General features: G+C 38.3%; 3 protein-coding genes across 3 annotated transcripts; 2 read left to right on the top strand and 1 right to left on the bottom strand.

Annotated features, from left to right (window-relative positions):
• Positions 1 to 3,118: 3,118 nt before the first annotated feature.
• On the top strand, positions 3,119 to 5,182 carry LOC147492057 (scopoletin glucosyltransferase-like). The gene has a single exon (XM_086566571.1). The coding sequence runs from the start codon at positions 3,203 to 3,205 to the stop codon at positions 4,655 to 4,657; it is 1,455 nt and encodes a 484-aa protein (XP_086422697.1). The 5' UTR covers positions 3,119 to 3,202; the 3' UTR covers positions 4,658 to 5,182.
• Positions 5,183 to 6,698: 1,516 nt separating this feature from the next.
• On the top strand, positions 6,699 to 8,438 carry LOC147492056 (UDP-glucosyl transferase 73CC6-like). Its single transcript, XM_086565693.1, has one exon. It carries the CDS (start codon positions 6,823 to 6,825, stop codon positions 8,308 to 8,310), a length of 1,488 nt encoding a protein of 495 aa, XP_086421819.1. The 5' UTR covers positions 6,699 to 6,822; the 3' UTR covers positions 8,311 to 8,438.
• Positions 8,439 to 17,019: 8,581 nt separating this feature from the next.
• LOC147492055 (uncharacterized) lies at positions 17,020 to 17,982 on the bottom strand. The gene is made up of 2 exons (XM_086569259.1): positions 17,707 to 17,982; positions 17,020 to 17,629 (listed from the first exon to the last, which is right to left on the bottom strand). Exons 1-2 carry the CDS (start codon positions 17,977 to 17,979, stop codon positions 17,489 to 17,491), a joined length of 414 nt encoding a protein of 137 aa, XP_086425385.1. The 5' UTR covers positions 17,980 to 17,982; the 3' UTR covers positions 17,020 to 17,488.
• Between the last annotated feature and the right edge of the window lie 208 nt (positions 17,983 to 18,190).

Genomic DNA, 18,190 nt, shown 5'->3' with positions numbered 1-18,190 from the left:
TAATCATATAAAAATCACCTACAACAAGAAGTTGTCGTGAAAAGGTAATGCCTATAACAAGGAGTTGCTGCGAGATGACAAATACATGAAAAGTTATTGGAAAAGTTAGTTGCTGTGAGATGATTGTGTTCACCAAAATAGAGTTTTTGCCTGTATTAATTACTAAAATTCTTCTTTATCAATTTGATCACAAAATTTTCTTAGAGCGTATGATTTTTTTTACCACGAGATAGCAAGACTATGTGCCTCGATTGTACATTTTTCTTTTCATGGATTTGGTGTTGTTCTTGGAGCACATGAAGAAGCTCTAAAGAAGATGAGATATCCATATGACGTGTGTATTTAAAATTTTAAGTAAAAAAAAAATCCTCCGCAACAACTCATTGCCGTGGGAATGTGGGATCTTAGTCACCCAAACCGTGCATATGGTCTTTCACTCCCGCTCTAAAACCGCATATTGATGATTTTAAACCAAAAGCTCCTTAAATCCGCATTCTCAATTTTCAAAACTGCACTTCAGATTATCGCAGATCGCGCTCTACACAGATAAAGCTTTTGATGTATATTTTATCTAGGGCAGGGAATCGGGTCGGATAGACCTGAATCCGACCTAACCCGATTACCGAATATATTGAGTTTGGGTTGATTTTCATATCCGTTTATATATTCGGATCAGATTTGGGTTCGGATATGTCAGGTTCGGATTCGAATTCGGATATAATATTTGGACTTTTTTTGAATTTTTAGTGTTATCCAATCGGGTTAGTTTGGTTCGGTCGGGTTTCAGATATTAAATTTTGAATATAATTGGGTTCGGGTTCGGATATTATGAAATTATTTTCGGATATAACCATATCCGACCCGATCCCTCCCTAATTTTATCCTTCAATCGTGTTAAAATTCGATTAGAATAAATCCTAATTTCAGTTTTTGAGGAGCAAACATCCCTATTTGAAGGAAATAATCACCCTTTTGACACCCCATTTGAACAAATTCGCATAGAAATAAAAGGTGAAGTGTTAACAAATTGGCATAGAAATAGAAGATGAAGAATTACGATTATTAAACCCAATATATGAAATTTGATCCACACAGGTGGATTGGTCTCAACTCTTGACTTTCCTTTGATTGCCCATTGAACTAATTTTCCTATTTGAAGGTAAAAATATAGAAGGAACCAACAGCATTATCACTCCCATCATAGTACAAAATTGATATGGCAAAATACCCCGATTTATGGATATGTATCATGGATATAATTGGGGATATATTACATTGGGATATCTATGAAATATAAACATTTGATATATCGAGATATATCGATAAATATCGACAAATATCAAATGTTGGTATTTAAATTTTTGAAATATAGATATATAGATATATCGATGATAAATATCCACAAAGAATTACGATTAGGTTTAAAGTGTGAATAATATGAAATTTGATCCACACAGGTGGATTGGTCTCAATATATTTTATAGGTAAAGCTCGGGATATGATCGATATTCAATTTCGGATATGCGTGGATATATATTTTTCTTTGGAATATTTGACATTGTTTCACATACAAATATCTGGATATATTCAAAATATCAACAGTGGATATTGTGGGGATATATCATAATTCATTATTTATATTTATTTGAAATATAATGGTAAATATAGACCAACGAAATAGCATTTATCATGTACTCCAACATCATTGATATTTAATATTTCTTTTTTAATAGGCAAATATCGAGATATTTTGTACTATGCTCCCCATCTCAAATAACTTTAAGGCTATCATATTTGTCTTTAGTCTAGGCTATATAGTCTTTAGCTTACACTTGGCAAGCAAAAATTCCAATTAATAATACGTGGATAGAGTGATAGACAAGTAGCAAACTTTTGTCACTCTATTAATCAATACGCTTCTTTTATGCAAAACACAAAATTAATTAGCTTAATATTACAAACACAACAATTATAATACCTATCTCTGTAATTATTAAGGTAGCATTTCATAAATTAATTATTAAAAATATTATATTATAGGCACTCCTAGAGCGCTCTTAAATTGGGAGCTTATGAAGTTTGGCGCTTTAACGTTCTCACTCTCGTTTTCACTCCCGTTAAGTTCCACAATCTGGTGACTAAGTGTGGGATCTCACAACAACCCATCGTAGATTATAGGATCTCGCTGCACCGCAACTCGATGTTGTGAAATGTGATATCTCGCAGCAACTCACAGCCGTTGAATTATTGGGCATATGAGGTGTAAAAGATATATAGTGAATAATCATTATTTATGTATTCTTTTGCCAAAATGGTGCCAATTCCATAAAATAGGATGTAAATACTACGACCCTTAAATTAGACAATCAAACATAGAAAGGTTAAAAACTAACAAATCTCCTAAAGAGATCCAACTAGGGGTGTGTTTCAGTCGGATTGGATTTGGGTTTTCGGTTTCGAATTTTTCAGAATTTGATATATTGTGCCGAATCCGATCCGATTCGATTTTTTTTTTAGAATTTTCGGAAATCAGATGAAAATTGGAATTCGGAAAAAATCGTAAAATTCGGAAATCAAATAATTCGGATGAAAAATAAAAAATTATTGAAAATTCAAATATCTTAATATTAAATATATTTTATAACTTGTACAATAAATACTAATTCTATAGTTTTTAGTTTGTGTGTACTATATATTGATTAATGCAAGTTAATCCAATGTAAATGAGCAAAAAAAAGTGGGATTATATTAAAACAATTCTAATTACATTATAATTTTAGATATATTTTTTGTAATTCCAAATAATAATTCGACAAAATCGGATTGGATATATTTCGGTGGATTCAGATCAAAAAATTTAGAAAATCAGAATTTCAGAAATCATCCGATTTAAATAATCGGCTTTTTGGAAATCAGACGAGAATATTGATATCGAATCCGAAAAAAATTCAAATCGGAATTGGAAAAAATCAAAATTTCGGGAAAAAGTGGCATGAGCCCATAACCAATCCGAGATGGCGAGATGGGAGATCCACTATTTTTGCAAGACTTTTCTCCATTATTTATGATCTTTTTGAACCATCGATGGACTTGTTGACTTGACCCATCACTAACCAACTAAAAAGCTTCTCATTTCCTTCTCTATAATTCTATAAACAAACACACATTTCATACTATTTTCAATCTCTCTCTCTCTCTCACCATGGAACCAAGTAACCTCCACATTTTCTTCATACCTTTCATGGCTCCAGGCCATATGAACCCATTAATAGACATGGCTAGGCTTTTTGCAGCCCAAGGGGTCAAGTGCACCATAATCACCACACCTCTCAACGCATCGCGTTACCAATCCATCATCAATCAAGAAACCCAATCGGGCCTCTATATTCGAACCCAAACTATCCAATTCCCCCCCTCATCCCAAACCCAACTTCCGGAAAACTGTGAAAATGTTGATCTTCTCCCATCTCGAGATTTAACACCAAATTTCGCCAAAGCCACCACTTTACTTCAAGCCCAAACTGATGATCTTGTCCGGGCCCACCTTCCTGATGCAGTCATTTCAGATCTCAATCTACCTTGGACGGCTGAGATTGCTCGTAAGTACGATATCCCACGTATCACATTCCACGGTACATGCTGCTTTGCTCTATCGGTTACAATTAGTGTAAATCACTTTATGCCTCATGCTAACATTACTTCTGACTCGGAGCCATTCTTAGTTCCGGGTCTACCCGACCCGGTTTATGTAACAAAGGCCCAATTACCCATACGATCTATGAAGAATATGGGGTTGCATGAATTTTTCCAACAAGTACGTGAAGCTGATAAGAAAACATTGAGTGCAGTTGTTAATAGCTTTGATGGGCTTGAACCCGATTACATTAAACACTATGAGAAATTAACGGGTAAAAAGGTTTGGACCATTGGACCCGTTTCATTTGTTAATAAAGATTTTGCTAGTAAGTCCATTAGAGGGAATAAATCCGCCATTGATGAACACCAATGTATTGCTTGGCTTGATTCAAAGAAACCCAAATCAGTTCTTTACGTTTGTTTTGGAAGTTTGTGTTATTTTCCAAAATCACAGTTATTTGAAATCGGGTCGGGTCTCGAGGAATCGGGTTGCCCGTTTATTTGGGTTATTAAAGATGTGGATAATGGGTTACCCGATGGGTTTGAGGAGAGAGTTGAAGGGAGAGGACTTATTATTAAGGGTTGGGCCCCCCAAGTTATGATTCTTTCTCATGAATCGGTTGGTGGGTTTATGACTCACTGTGGGTGGAATTCAGTTATGGAATCAGTGAGTCTTGGTATTCCAATGATTACATGGCCACTTTTTGCCGAACAATTTTATAATGAGCGGTTTGTATTGGACAATGTGAAAACCGGAGTTGGAATCGGTGTGGAACGTGGTTTTGAGTGGGGTGAAGAGGACTTGGTTGGTGTGTTAGTGAGTAAGGAACAAGTGAAAGATGTGGTGACTCGTTTTATGAGTGATGGGGATGAAGCGATTAAACAAATTAAGAATCTGGCGAGTAAACTAGGTGAAATGGCAAGATCTGCTGTTCAAGAAGGGGGCTCATCTTATGTTAATTTGGGGCTTTTAATTGAAGACCTCTTGAGTAAAAAGAAAGAGAAATTAGATCGAATTTAGTTATGTTTAAGTTTTTGACCATTCTAACGGTATTTTGCGTGAAGCTATGCAATATTAAAGTATGTATTGATATGATGTCACGAACAATCCTCTGTTGCACATGGTACCAAAACAACATATGATATGTGACGTCGTTTCGATGAAAGTTGATCGAGTATTTTGGCTCTTTTATGTGATTTTACGCAACTTCAAAACAGACAAGTGTCCAGTGCGGCTACGTAGCAAATCACTATGCAGAATTGCGCGGAGCAAATTATTATGCAGAATTGTAGTGCTAGTGGTGTAAGTTTTTAGAAGATTGTAAAGAAGATAGCTATCAGTTTCACAATGGCAACAAAATTTTCACGAGATTTGGTCGAAAATAGAACTCTGGCACATCCGCACGCTTGCAGAGATCTTACAAAGATCACATTCTTGTGGACAATTTTTAATTGATGTAGATTGTTGAATCACGAGAAAAAATCATTGTTAGAAATGAGCCCTTTAATCTTTACAAAAAAGAAAAAGAAATGAGCACTTTAACCATGTTGGAGTTTGGAAGTATTTTTGTATATTCTTACATCGTGTTATATATGCAACTTTAAAACTGAAGTTGCCAACTTGCCATGCAGAAGCGTTCGATATAGCATCATCAACAGAAATTGCAAGTGGTTACCGAAAAGAAAACACAGAAATTGCAAGTGTGTAACATACGTGTTGTGGTGTAATTTGCATTTTGCACTACACCAGTGGACTTTCAGCAAAATGATTCACACAATCACACCGCAATTAAAGATGTCACCGGCCAATCGACAACTACTGTATAAAAAGATTGAAAACTTGGCAAAGCCACGGGGGTTGATAGTGGTTTGCTGATGCTGGATTTTAGGTAAACTGAAAATCTGAAATTATTCCTATACCAAACGGGAAAAAGAAATGATAACATGGAGACTAATTAAATTCACTCTAAAATGTTTTAGACTCGCTAAAACCCCTGTTTATCTGTCGGACTGTCGATGTCGATTAGTTTTCAACTCAAGAAAGGTAAAAGTAAAGTATCATCGAATTAGCAAAATCGGTGCACCACAAAGCAAATCATAGCATAAAATCATTATTATTTTTACGTCTATCTTCTTCTTTTCAACTGAAAAACATGTTTTTCTTCTTTTCTCCAGCAAAATAATAATAATTATAATTGACACTCATTATAACTTCGCTTCATGTCGCAAAATAAGGGTTCGTTTTGAATCTGATTAATTTTCTCTACATTTATGTTCTTGAATAGGGGTTATTGTCAGTTTGGCACTTCAATTTTTTTGCAGTTATCGCATTATTACTGTGCTCAGCGGCTCACCCTGGAATGAGTTATTGGCTCCGCCATGGATAGTAATGACTAATGAGGGCAACACGTGGGACATTCCGATCTGCGCAATACAGGGATGTACTTTATGAATAAAAACTTCCACAACAACCGACTAGAGCAGCCCTTCCCATAATCAATATTCCCGGAAGTATGTGATCTTATCAATTTTAAGAAATAGAATAAACTAATAGATATGAACAATCAATGTCATCCATAATGTGGAATAGAGTGAAATTCATGTCCAACTATTCAAAGCCATGTGTATCATGAGTTCATGACATACAATGGCAACGAGACATACCCCCCTCAAGACAGAGGGTAGGGACACATTCTCCATGGATTTTAGCAACCATGTCCATTAGAAAACAAGTGCACACTGTATGTATTTATGATGATCCATAAAGGCAGTAGCCGATTAAGGGGGCAAATTTGCTTTGTCCCTAGGCAATCTGCACTTGTAAGGTCCACTATTTCACCCAAGTCCATATGTGGTTCTTGACAAATTTGAGTTACACATGAAAAATTGACTTATATGAACATTAGATTCAATAAACTTGACTTACTCCTACAGAAATCTACTGGTAATTGAACCAAATAGCTGTATCTTAGTTCCTCTCTCGACAGAAACTTATCACTATCAGAACTTTGCCGCAAATTATTACACGTATAAGTCTCTTAAATGTAACTTGATCTTATTTCGTAGAAGAAAGATAAATATGACTTGCATAGTTGCATACAAAGAGCATAGTCTCTCACAGTTCCTCTAAAGCATATAGCCATACAGACATACAGAAACTGTTGACACAAGCCTTGGTAAGTTGATATGGCTCAAAGATCAGGATCTCTTCAACTTGAAATGATCTTCCTTCCATTCCTAGCACCAGGCCATATGTTACCAATGGTAGACATGGCTAGACTATTCTCTTCTCATGGCGTAACAGTCACCATTATAACTACCACCTTCAATGCCGCCCAATTCCTTAAGGCCATCGATAAGGACATCAATTCCGGTCATAAAATCGCAATTCATACAGTTGAGTTACCCTCTGAAGAAACTACTCTGCCTCAAGGGACAGAGAATTTCACAACCATTTCTTCTCTAGCCATGGCAGGAAATCTCTTTCGTGCTATGACAAAGCTCCAACCACAGATAGAGCAGTTCATTAAAGAACGAAGTCCCCATTGTATTGTCTCCGACATGTACTTCCCTTGGACGGTTGATTTAGCTCTCTCTCTTGGAATACCAAGGTTAGTCTTTCATGGATGTAGCTACTTTGCTCTTTGCTGTATGGACACCATTAAGCGTTATGCTCCCCACACCAAAGTTACAGGTGAGGCCCAGAGCTTTTTGATTCCAGGCCTTCCGGATGAGATAGAGATAATGGCATCTCAGCTTCCTGACTATGTTAGAACCCCAGGTGGGTACACCCTCTTGTTGGATCATATCAGAGAGGCAGATAAGAGGAGCTTTGGTGTATTGGTGAACAGTTTCTATGAGTTAGAGACTGCTTATGCTGATCATTACACAAATGTAACAGGAAATAAGGCATGGCATATAGGTCCATTGCATCAAAGCATAAAGAGAGATACAGCAGATAAAGCTGAGAGAGGGAATGAAGTTCATGTTGTTGAACATGGCTGTTTGACTTGGCTTAATTGCAAGAAGCCAAATTCCGTTTTATATGTCAGTTTTGGGAGCTTGACACACTTCACTTCAGCTCAACTTCTCGAGATAGCTTTTGGTCTTGAAGCTTCAGGATACCCATTCATTTGGGTTGTTAGGAAGGAAGAGACAATGCCGTTGGAGGGGGATGAGATGTGGCTACCAGAAGGGTTCGAGGAGAGAATGATGGAAAATGAAATGGGACTGATAATAAGAGGTTGGGCACCCCAGATGCTCATCTTGGAGCATCCTTCAATTGGTGGCTTTGTGACACATTGTGGGTGGAACTCTACACTTGAGAGTGTAACGGCAGGTGTGCCAATGATTACTTGGCCACTTGCAGCAGAGCAGTTCTATAATGAAAAGCTTATTAGTAAAGTGTTAAAGATTGGTGCGGAAGTGGGTGTCGAGGAATGGCATCCATTGATTCAAGCACATGGTTACTTAGTAACAAGGAAAAAGATAGAGAAGGCAGTGACTCAGTTGATGGGTGTGAATGAAGAAGCAAAAGAGAGGAGAAAGCGAACAGAAGAACTTGGAGAGATGGCCAAGAGGGCTGTGGAAGAAGGTGGCTCATCTCATGTTAACATCACCTCTTTGCTAAACAAACTCAGGCTTATGCAGTGTCATGTACAGCCGGTAGGATGATGTCATAGTCGTTTTCTTCAAATAATAGATGAATAAATGAGGTAGATCTCGATTGTATGATGTTAGTTTATGAACACTTATAAAATAGGTGGTCAACTGTGGAATGGAATGGAAAGTGTTTCGACCCCCACCTAGGTGGCAAACGTCTATTAGTAGGGGTCTCTATTTTATTCATTTAATCAGCAATTTAAAACCCCCGCGAATATCATGGATCAACGTACGGGCCATTAACTTCGTGTTAAGCGTGAATTTTAGCTACATGGCTTGCCACTAATATACATTGATTTATGTCCATATTCATTTCTTATAAAAAGATAATTATCGGTTAGCGGTTATATTCTATCACAATTACTCAAGCAACAAGATTACTTGAGCTACAAGGACTCTCTATTCTACCTCTATAAATACCAAACTATTTTTCATAAGGAACTACGTTGAAACTTGATCCTAGAGAGAAGAGATCTTGGAGCACGTGGGCAGACCATTATTTGGTTGGTTTCATCTCCCCCAACATCAAATTCCTTTGTTTCTTAGTGTGTTCTTTACCATTGCTCTCGTTGTGTTGAAGCAGTTTACTCCCGGAAACATAATTGGCGCCGTCGTGGGGATTTTAGAATTCATTATCACATTAAACAATCAAGATGGTAAGCACAAGAAGCAGACCAAATAGTCGACATATTCCTCCTGCTAATAACACTCGCAACCCTCGAAATTCAAATCGGCCAATGCAAGAACCGTTGAACAATCAAATTGCTCCTAGTGGTAAGATCAATTCTCAACATCCAACCGTAGCAGAGCCACCGCCACCACCACCGCCTCATTACCGCCCACTCCTAATACGGTTGGCGTGTGAGTTACGACGAGTCATGACCGGTGCACACTCTAAGAGTAATGACCCTATTATCCCGTACTTATGGGAGAATCGGATTGGCGGGGATAACTACTATCCTAGACATGTCCGATCTCAAATGGAAGATTTACCTCTGAGAAGCAATTTCAGGGAAGACCGCCATCCGAGATATGTCCGACATGACTGGGAAGGCGGGCATCCCATACAAGAGCAACAAAACATGGAGAAGTGGTATAATTATACCGACCACCGGCGAGGGTGACTACCGCCCTAAACGGTCGGTTCTGAGAGGATAGACAAAGGCAATCACCGGAGTCGATGATCGTCGCGTCGCCAAAGATCTCTAACTCTAATAAGAGATAATGGAAGGTATCCTTCTCCACATGGGCACGACCGGGGGCGTCCAGTTGTTCGATCCAATACTTTAACTCTAATAGAACAACAGTTGAAAGAGTTGATTGCAAAAGAACTTAACGATAGAGAGTCAAGGGATGTAAAAATGAAAAACTTGACAGTCAATGATGGCGTACTTGATAAGTTTTCGCTCGACATTCAAGAAGCTTACCACCATCCCGGCTTCAAACAACTAGATTTTGAACTTTATGATGAGTCGGAAGGAGATCTTGGCTTGCATGTTCTATCGTTTAAAAATAAGTTGGTGTCATGGGGTGGAGATGATCCCCTCATATGTAAGCTATTTCCATCAACTATAAAGGGAGAAACATTACACTGGTTTAATGAGTTGCCTTCAAGATCAATTCACCAATTCAATGAACTAGAAAATCAGTTTGTTAATCGTTTCCGCCACAATTGCAAGACGCCAAAGGATGTCGACTCACTTCTAAACATCAAGCAACAACGTGACGAAAAGTTACGTACTTTTGTTACTAGATTCCGGAAGGCAGCAGCACCGCTGCCGTCGCTACCACAAACGGCGATACAAATGCCTCCGAAAGAAAGCGTCCGCGGAAGAAAATATAAGGAAAACTTTAATCCCGTGATGGACCGACGGACGGGGAAGGCCGACCGCAGATTTGAGGAAAATCGCCATCCTAGACGAGGTTCGACCGACAGGGGAAAGAGCGGCATCACGGAAGAAAGTATAAGGAAAACCTTCATCCCAGATTTGGACCGACGGCGGGAAGGCCGACCTCGCAGATTCGCGGAAAATCGCCATCCTAGACAGTCCGCCCGCATCCGGGCGGGGAAAAAAGCGTCCGCGGAAGAAAGTATAAGGAAAAACTTCATCCCAGATTGGACCGACCTGACAGGGAAGGCTCACCTCGCAGATTTGAGGAAAATCGCCATCCTAGACAGGTCCGTCCAGACAGGGAAAAAAGGCGTCACGGAAGAAAGTATAAGGAAAACCTTCATCCGGGACCGACCGACGGCGGGGAAGGCCGACCTCGCAGATTTGCGAAAAATCGCCATCCTAGACAGGTTCGTCCAGACAGGGAAAAAAGGCGTCTCGGAAGAAAGTATAAGGAAAACCTTCATCATAGACTTGACCGACCTGACAGGGAAGGCCGACCTCGCAGATTAGAGAAAAACTGCCATCCCAGACAGGTCCGACCAGGCAGGGATGAAAGGTGTCACAGAAGCAACTAGAGGGAAGACCACAATCTCAGACAAACTACCGACCTAGATAGGTTGGTTACACACAAAGAAAAAGTCAATCTCCAGTCGGGACCGAAAGTGTGTACCGCTTAAAATCTCTAACTCTTATAAGAGGTAATAGCAGGTGTCATCTTCCACATAGGCTCGACCGGGGGCGTTTGTTTGTTTAAATCTTCTGAATAAAATGGATTTCACCCCACTTACCACGAAGTCCCTTTGATGTAACTTCCCACTCATCGTAAAGTTCATCTGAACCTTAACGAACCTTAACGAAGCTTGTCCGATTCATCCGTATCCATTGCCACGAATTTTCGAACTAGTGAACGCCACTTCGGGCTTCCAACGCCTCTCTTTCATGGATGCTTCTTCATGGTACTACAAGATATCTTTGAATGTGGATGACCAAGAGTTCACCACCTTCATGACCGACCAAGGCATTTTCTGCTACACTGTTATGCCTTTTGGTCTGAAAAATGCCGGTGCAACCTACCAAAAGCTTGTCAATACAATTTTTTCCGATCTGCTGGGAAAAATAATGGAAGCTTATATCGATGATATAGTCGTTAAATCGAAGTATACTGGTGATCATCTTTTCGAATGGGAAAGTTATCTTAGTGCATATAGCATTGTCTTTGAAAGTCGTACTCTTGAAAAAGGACATGCTCTAAGCGTCTTTGATAGCTGATTTTCGATTGATGATTCTTCTATTAACGATGTCTTGCGCCAAGAAAAATCTATGGAAGACATTTTGCCGCCAATAAGCGGGGCGACGAAGACCAACATGAAAACGTAATTCCTAATCCCATTGACCTATGGATTGTTTAATCAGATGGCTCCCATAGTAAATCACGGGTCGGAATTGGATGCATTTTTTGTTAAACCCGGCGGAGAAAAGATTGGGAAATATGTGCGACTTGGCTTCGTCGCTTCAAATAACGAAGCCGAGTATGAGGCTGCCATTTGTGCCTTGAGAATAGCTTTGACACTGGGGGCGCGAAAGCTCTAGTTATACACGGATTCTCGCCTTGTTGCAAATCAAGTTTGGTGGGTCTTTTGAAGCAAGAGATGAGTGTATAGCGGCTTATCTTAGTTTGATACATAGTCTTGCTCAACAATTTGTTAGCATCTCTATCACTCAAAGACCCCGAAATGACTTACGTCATGCAGATTCATTAGCTTATCTCTCTGCCGCCGTTAGAAGCGAAGGGCTTGACACATCACTTTTGCAGTCATCTTTTTGTTAGTCTAAGTTTGAACGTTTTTACACTCGCTTAATTCATTACTATCATTACGAAAAAATCTGACGAAGTTACCACATTTAGCTTTGTCAGTCTAAGTTTGAACGTTTTTACGCTCGCTTAGTTCATTACTATCATTACGAAAAAATCTGACGAAGTTATGCATTTAACTTTGTCAGTTTAAGTTTGAACGCTTTTTACGCTCGCTTAGTTCATTACTATCATTACGAAAAAATCTGACGAAGTTACCACATTTAGCTTTGTCAGTTTAAGTTTGAACGCTTTTTAAGCTCGCTTAGTCATTACTATCGCTACAACAAAATCTGACGAAGTTACTACGTTTAACTTCACCAATCTAAGTTTGAACGCTTTTACGCTCGCTTAGTCCGTTACTATCACTACGACAATATCCGACTAAGTCACCGCGTTTCGTTTTGACAATCGAAGTTCTAACGTTTTTACACTCGCTTAGTCTAATTTTGCCGAGTTAAGTATGCATTGGGGGCATTTTTCTCTACGTGGGGGCGTCTCGTTCTATTTCATTTCAACTGAATAAATCTACAACATTGTCAGTTTTCCGCAGGTATGTTATCTGACACAACAACAATATTAAATAATAAACCCATATTTATTTTTATTTTTCATCAAAAGAAGTTTTAGCTCTATAGTATTACATTCACACAATTACCTAATCAATTGTCAATTGTCTCTGTCAATTGTCTTACGGTTGTTCGATTAAATCTTCATTTTCTTATTCAAAATCTGCATTCGCTTCGCTTAGTGCTTTCGGTTAACTATTTTCCCTTGATCATTATTTTTAAGGCATTGTGCCGATCTTTCTATGAAAAATTTTCCGAGCGAAAATTTTCGTCAACTTCATTATTTTTTCTAAGGCATTGTGCCGATCTTTCGATGAAAAATTCTCTGAACAAAAATTTTCGTTCAGCGTCATTATTTTTTCTAAGGCATTGTGCCGATCTTTTTACGAAAAATTTTCCGAGCGAAAAATTTCGTCAATGTCATTATTTTTTTTTCTATGGCATTGTGCCGATCTTTCTCTGAAAAATTTTCCGAGCGAAAATTTTCGTCAGCTTCATTAATTTTTCTAAGGCACTGTGCCGATCTTTCTACGAAAACTTTTCCGAACGAAAATTTTTGTCAATGTCATTATTATTATTTTTTTCTATGGCATTGTGCCGATCTTTCTCTGAAAAATTTTCCGAGCGAAAATTTTCGTCAGCTTCATTATTTTTTTCTATGGCATTGTGCCGATCTTTCTCTTAAAAATTTTAAAAATTTTCGTCATTATCATTATTTTTTCTAAGGCATTCTGCCGATCTTTCTACGAGAAATTTACCGACTGAAATTTTTTGACAGCTTCATTATTTTTTCTAAGGCATTAAGCCGAACTTTCTGAGCGAAACTTTCGAGGCTCGTACAACTGTTGTTTCTCCGTGCGGCAAAAATTCGCATTACGTTAACTTTCTAAGTGAAAACTTTATTCAGCTTCTTTATTATTATTTTTTCTACGGCATTGTGATCTTTCCGTTCGAAACTTTTCGTCAATATCTTTTGCTCGTAATTCCGCCGTTTCAACCTGCGACGCAAATACAAATTTTTTTGTTAGTCTTTCAGACTTAACCAAAATTTGAAGCTAACTGGAAAAAATAAAATACTGACATACTGTTTCATCTTTGTCGAATTTTTTGCCACCGCTTTGTCATATTCTCCGAACTTTTCTCCGTCTTCTTCGGCAGCTCAAAGTAACTCAATAATTGCTCAATTTCTTTGATTAAATTGTACTCCCGCAACTTAATTGTGAGTAAGCCGTTATTACTTCATCTTTTTCGATTTTTGTTTCAAATTCGTACACTTCCTCCATTTCAAATTTATCGAGTCCTAGTATTTTTTTATTTTTTTATTTTTTTATTTTCTTAATTACCATCGACGCGGTTCCAGGTAGTCGCTGTATCTGTCACCTTCTTTCCACCTCACCAAGTCTGCGATCGTCATTGAGTTTTCTTCTCGAGTATTTTTTGCCCGTATAGTACGGTAGTTACTACCTGAAAAAACAAGAAAAACGGGTCAGATGGGTCAAAAACCGAGTCAGCTAGCTCAAAAATCGGGTTCACAAGATCCGGTGTAATTAACAGTACCAAAATCTCATAATCTTATATGATAATAATTCACGCGGATCGCCCTTCCCAATGGGACCAGCTTATTCTTGGGTGACACTCATCTTCTGGGCATTCAGCAATTCAAGGACGACCAAACATCCATCCATTAAAATTTTATCTTCATCAATTAAGAAAATAATCAGGACCTTATGGATAAAGTTAGAGTACAGTACAAAGTGATACATCACGGCCCGAATATGGTAATGCCGGGTTTGAGCTTGACATTGATGTCAATATATTCTAACATTTTGATTTTTTAGTTATCCTAACTAAACAAACACCATACTAACCTTTTCTTCAAAACCCGTAACTTTTCTTCATCTAAACTTCTCTTCCTTACGTATGTGTAAAGTGTTTTTTATGGAGTGGGATATGCGGCCCAACACTTATATAGGATTACGCGCGGGTTTTCCAGTGCTGGTGGAATTCTTCTCCAACTATGACTTCATCTCTACTCTCAATTCTTATCTCATCCGAACACTTTGAGTCCAATTACTGTTTAACTTCCTTTTATTATTATTATTACTATACTGCCCCTACGTTTAATTTTCAACGGTATAATCCAAATATCGCTATTCCGTTGGCACACTTCGTCGAATTCAGATTTCGCGTTATCACGTGACGCGTTCGGTACAGTTTTCGCCAATCAATTTCTTTTGCAATTTTATTTATGTGCATTTTTTATTTTTTCTGTACATTTTCGGCCATCTTTTCTTTAACTACGTCATTGCGTCCCGTCTACATTTATTTGACATTATTTCGTTTCCGATAATTCACGAATTTTTTCCGAATGTCCATTTTTCTATCGTTTACGTTCACACGACACCTTGTTATACATTCCGCTTACTCTTTTCTTATTCCAAGTTTTTCTTGATTTTTCTTCTTTTCTTTGCCATGTGAACTTTGTTCGCATGACATAGAGGGGGCGGTGTTTCGACCCCCACCTACGTGGCAAACGTCCATTAGTAGGGGTCTCTATTTTATTCATTTAATCAACAGGGCTAAAACCCAATTCGCAATATCATGGATCAATGTACAGGCCCATTAACTCATGTGTCTAAGGCTGAACCTTAGCCACATGGCTTGCCACTAATATACATTGATTTATGTCCAGATTCATTTCTTATCAAAAAGATAATTATCAGTTGACAGTTATATTCTATCACAATTACTCAAGCAACAAGATTACTTGAGCTACAAGGACTCTCTACTCTACCTCTATAAATACCAAACTATTTTTCATAAGAAACTACGTTGAAACTTGATCCCTAGAGAATAGATCTTGGGTACGTAGGCAGCCATTATTTGGTTCAGTTTCATCTCCCCCAACATCAAATTCCTCTGTTTCTTAGTGTGTTCTTTACCATTGCTCTCGTTGTGTTGAAGCAGTTTACTGCTGAAATAGAAAGGAAATAATTTTAAATGGTATGTGTTTGGTAAACTGGGAAAAGGAATAATCATGTTTGTTTGCAAAAGCTATGGAAAGGAATAATTGTATTGTTGGGTCATGGGTGTATTAGTAGTAAGTCCCTATCTATTTATTTTCTTTCCTTTCCTTTCCACAAAATTTTCAGGGGTTAGCTAAGGACACAAAACCTTTTCCATTTCCATGATTTTGTTTCCATATGGAAAAACATATTTCCTTTCTATGGGTAAACAAACACCTTAAAAACTATAGAAAAGGTGGATCACTCTTATTTTTCTTTCCTTTTCATAGTGTTTCCATCATAACAAACACACCCTTATTTGACCTACTAATCATAGTTCGGAATTTCGACCCCTATCACATTCAGAATTTCGGATATTTCGACTCTATATTTGGAATTCCATTTTTTTGAAAAACCAAAATTCGAGGCGGAGTTCCAAAGTTTCGTTCGGAATCACGAACTATGCTACTTATGTGTCAAAAGTGTTAATCATTGATTTACATAGAGATCTATGTCCGTCTATATCACAATGCAAACTAATTTTATCCAAATAGTGACTTCGTGAGTCGGCATGGTAGATCTAAAAAATAGGTCCTTAGAGCATCTTTAGAAGTGATATCAACCTAGCATCAAACACCAAATTTCAACAATTTGTGTTTTTTTTTAACTTGAGGAGAGTCACATGTTGATGAAAATAAAAAAAAAATACCAAACCAAACACCAAATCGGACAATATTTGGTTCCAGATTTGGTGCTGTATCAAATTACTCACGTGGTTTTGCCAAAATCGCCGATTTTGCCAACAACGCGTGGGTTTGGGATTCTAATTGGGCTTATATGGCGCGCCAGAGATTGGGAAAAAAAAAAAAGAAAAAAGTTTATGTGCGATACATGACGCGGTTTTCTCAAAACTGCGTGGGCTTGGGCCTGTCAGTTGAGCTTTTAGTGGCGCGGTTTTGGAAAAACTGCGTGTTTTTCAGTTGAGCTTTAGTGGCGCGGTTTTTCCGGCTATATGGCGCGGTTTATCCAAAACCGCGTAGTTTGATATCGAAAATTTGATGTTGCTCCTAAAGTTGATTGATGTTTTTTTGGTTTGGTATTTTTTTGGTTCAAAATTTTGGTGTTTTTTTGGTAGCTCTCCTAAAGATAGCATCTTTAGGAGTGATATCAACCTAGCACCAATAATTTGGTGTTTTTTCAACTTTAGGAGAGCTACATGTTGATGAAAATACTAAAAAAACACCAAACCAAACACCAAACCGGCCAATATTTGGTTCCAGGTTTGATGATGTATCAAATCACTCACGCGGTTTTCCCAACACCGTGTGGGCTTGGGCTGCTAAATGGGCTTCTATGGCGCGGTTTTGGCAAAACCGCGTGGGCTTGAGCTTCTATGGGTGCGGTGTTGGCAAAACCGCGTGCGCTTTTTATGAAAATTAGAACTGTGGTGCATAGAACTTGAAAAATTATGAGTTTTGCATAGAAGTTAAGAAATTAATAATTGTGCAATTGAAGAAATTAAGAATTGTGATTCAAAATCGAAAAAATTAAAGAAATTAAAAACCTATGATTATGATTATGATTATGATTATGCAGTCCAAAATCTATGATTATGATATAATTATATAATATCCAAAATGATCCAAAACCTATCATATTATATCAAATTTATTTAGCTTTCTTCTTACGCCCCTTACCACTCGATCCCTCTCCTCTCTCTATTTGGATATTCTTAAGCTGTTCCTCTAAGTTCTTAACTTGAGAATCAAGATCTTCTTTGTCTGCACGAAGGTTAACTATCTCAGCCTGAAGTTCTTCATATCCCTGATGTTGTTGCGTGTACACCTGTTGAATATCCTCGCACGCTTTTCAAGTCTCATCATACGCACGTTGAGATTGCTGATATGTCTGAGAATATGCCTCCTCCCTTTCTTGGCTATAATGATACACGGCAGTCCTCATCCCATCAAACATACAAATCTGGTTCTCATATCTTTCCCGAATCTCAGCCTGAAAATCCAAGAAAATACATTGTGAGTACATATTATATATATAATTAATAAGAAAAATAAAATAACTAAACTCACTGTGGTATACTGATCAATCTGCGGCTCTAACTCATGGCAACGAGCACGAGGCACCTCAGGAATGGAAATGTAAGTAGCCTCCCCATCATGTCCACACACGGCAAACATCTGAGGATTACTGGCAGACACAGGAGCTGGATGATATGCATTCAGAGGTTGTGGGTTGTAAACAGGCTGTGGTGGATAAGGAATATGTAGCTCATGTCTCATCCCTTCCAGGCCCACAAACTCGAAGTTGCTAGCCCGACCAACAGGGGGCACCAACGGACCCATGGAGACACGGTTCCACCATCTATAATACCGATCGTGATGCCGCTTTCAACAACAAAAGAAGACGATCCGCGGCGAGGACCACCACTGGCATGAACTTCATGAACTTGAATTCTACCCCACGACTTCGCATCACTAACATCTGCCATGGGAGCACATGGAACTCCATAACATCTAGTCATCTGCCTCCAACATCTGTCGCCATAGTACCAAA

Source organism: Coptis chinensis, chromosome 6, assembly GCF_015680905.1.
Source record: "Coptis chinensis isolate HL-2020 chromosome 6, ASM1568090v1, whole genome shotgun sequence".
NCBI lineage: Eukaryota > Viridiplantae > Streptophyta > Magnoliopsida > Ranunculales > Ranunculaceae > Coptis > Coptis chinensis.
The sequence above is the reverse complement of the archived record's forward strand: the minus strand, read 5'-3'. Positions and strand labels throughout refer to the sequence as shown.

Excerpts from the sequence above, each read along its gene's own strand:
- LOC147492057 (XM_086566571.1), top strand. The coding sequence starts at position 3,203 with ATGGAACCAAGTAACCTCCACATTTTCTTCATACCTTTCATGGCTCCA.
- LOC147492056 (XM_086565693.1), top strand. The coding sequence starts at position 6,823 with ATGGCTCAAAGATCAGGATCTCTTCAACTTGAAATGATCTTCCTTCCA.
- LOC147492055 (XM_086569259.1), bottom strand. The coding sequence starts at position 17,979 with ATGGGTCCGTTGGTGCCCCCTGTTGGTCGGGCTAGCAACTTCGAGTTT. Across the intron at positions 17,630-17,706 it reads AGATTGATCAGTATACCACA|GCTGAGATTCGGGAAAGATA; the intron begins GTGAGTTTAGTT and ends TTGGATTTTCAG.